This window comes from Microtus ochrogaster, chromosome 5 (genome assembly GCF_000317375.1).
Source record: "Microtus ochrogaster isolate Prairie Vole_2 chromosome 5, MicOch1.0, whole genome shotgun sequence".
NCBI lineage: Eukaryota > Metazoa > Chordata > Mammalia > Rodentia > Cricetidae > Microtus > Microtus ochrogaster.
Genome location: NC_022012.1, coordinates 96322204 through 96322578, shown reverse-complemented (window position 1 = coordinate 96322578; position 375 = coordinate 96322204). Strand labels below are relative to the sequence as shown.

Genomic DNA, 375 nt, shown 5'->3' with positions numbered 1-375 from the left:
AAGAACACATACTGGAGAAAAGCCCTATGAATGTAATCAATGTGGTAAAGCCTTTGCGTCTCAAAGTAATCTCCAAATACATAAAAGAACACATACTGGAGAGAAACCCTATGAATGTAATCAATGTGGTAAAGCTTTTGCACTTCAGAGTCATTATCGAAGTCATGAAAGGACACATACTGGGGAAAAACCCTATGAATGTAATCAGTGTGGTAAAGCCTTTGCACATCAGTTTCATTATCGAAGGCATGAAAGAACACATACTGGAGAGAAACCTTATGAATGTAATCATTGTGGTAAAGCTTTTGCACGTCAGTGTAGTCTCCAAATACATAAAAGAACACATACTGGAGAGAAACCCTATGAATGTAATCA

At 37.1% G+C, this 375-nt stretch overlaps 1 protein-coding gene across 1 annotated transcript in view; it reads left to right on the top strand.

The window, feature by feature from the left end:
* Positions 1 to 375, top strand: part of LOC101982559 (zinc finger protein 431-like) — a 33450-nt gene that overhangs the window by 31384 nt on the left and 1691 nt on the right. Inside the window, exon 6 of the mRNA XM_026779354.1 lies at positions 9 to 344. Coding sequence (XP_026635155.1) covers positions 9 to 344 — 336 coding nt within the window. The remainder of the gene's footprint in view (positions 1 to 8; positions 345 to 375) is intronic.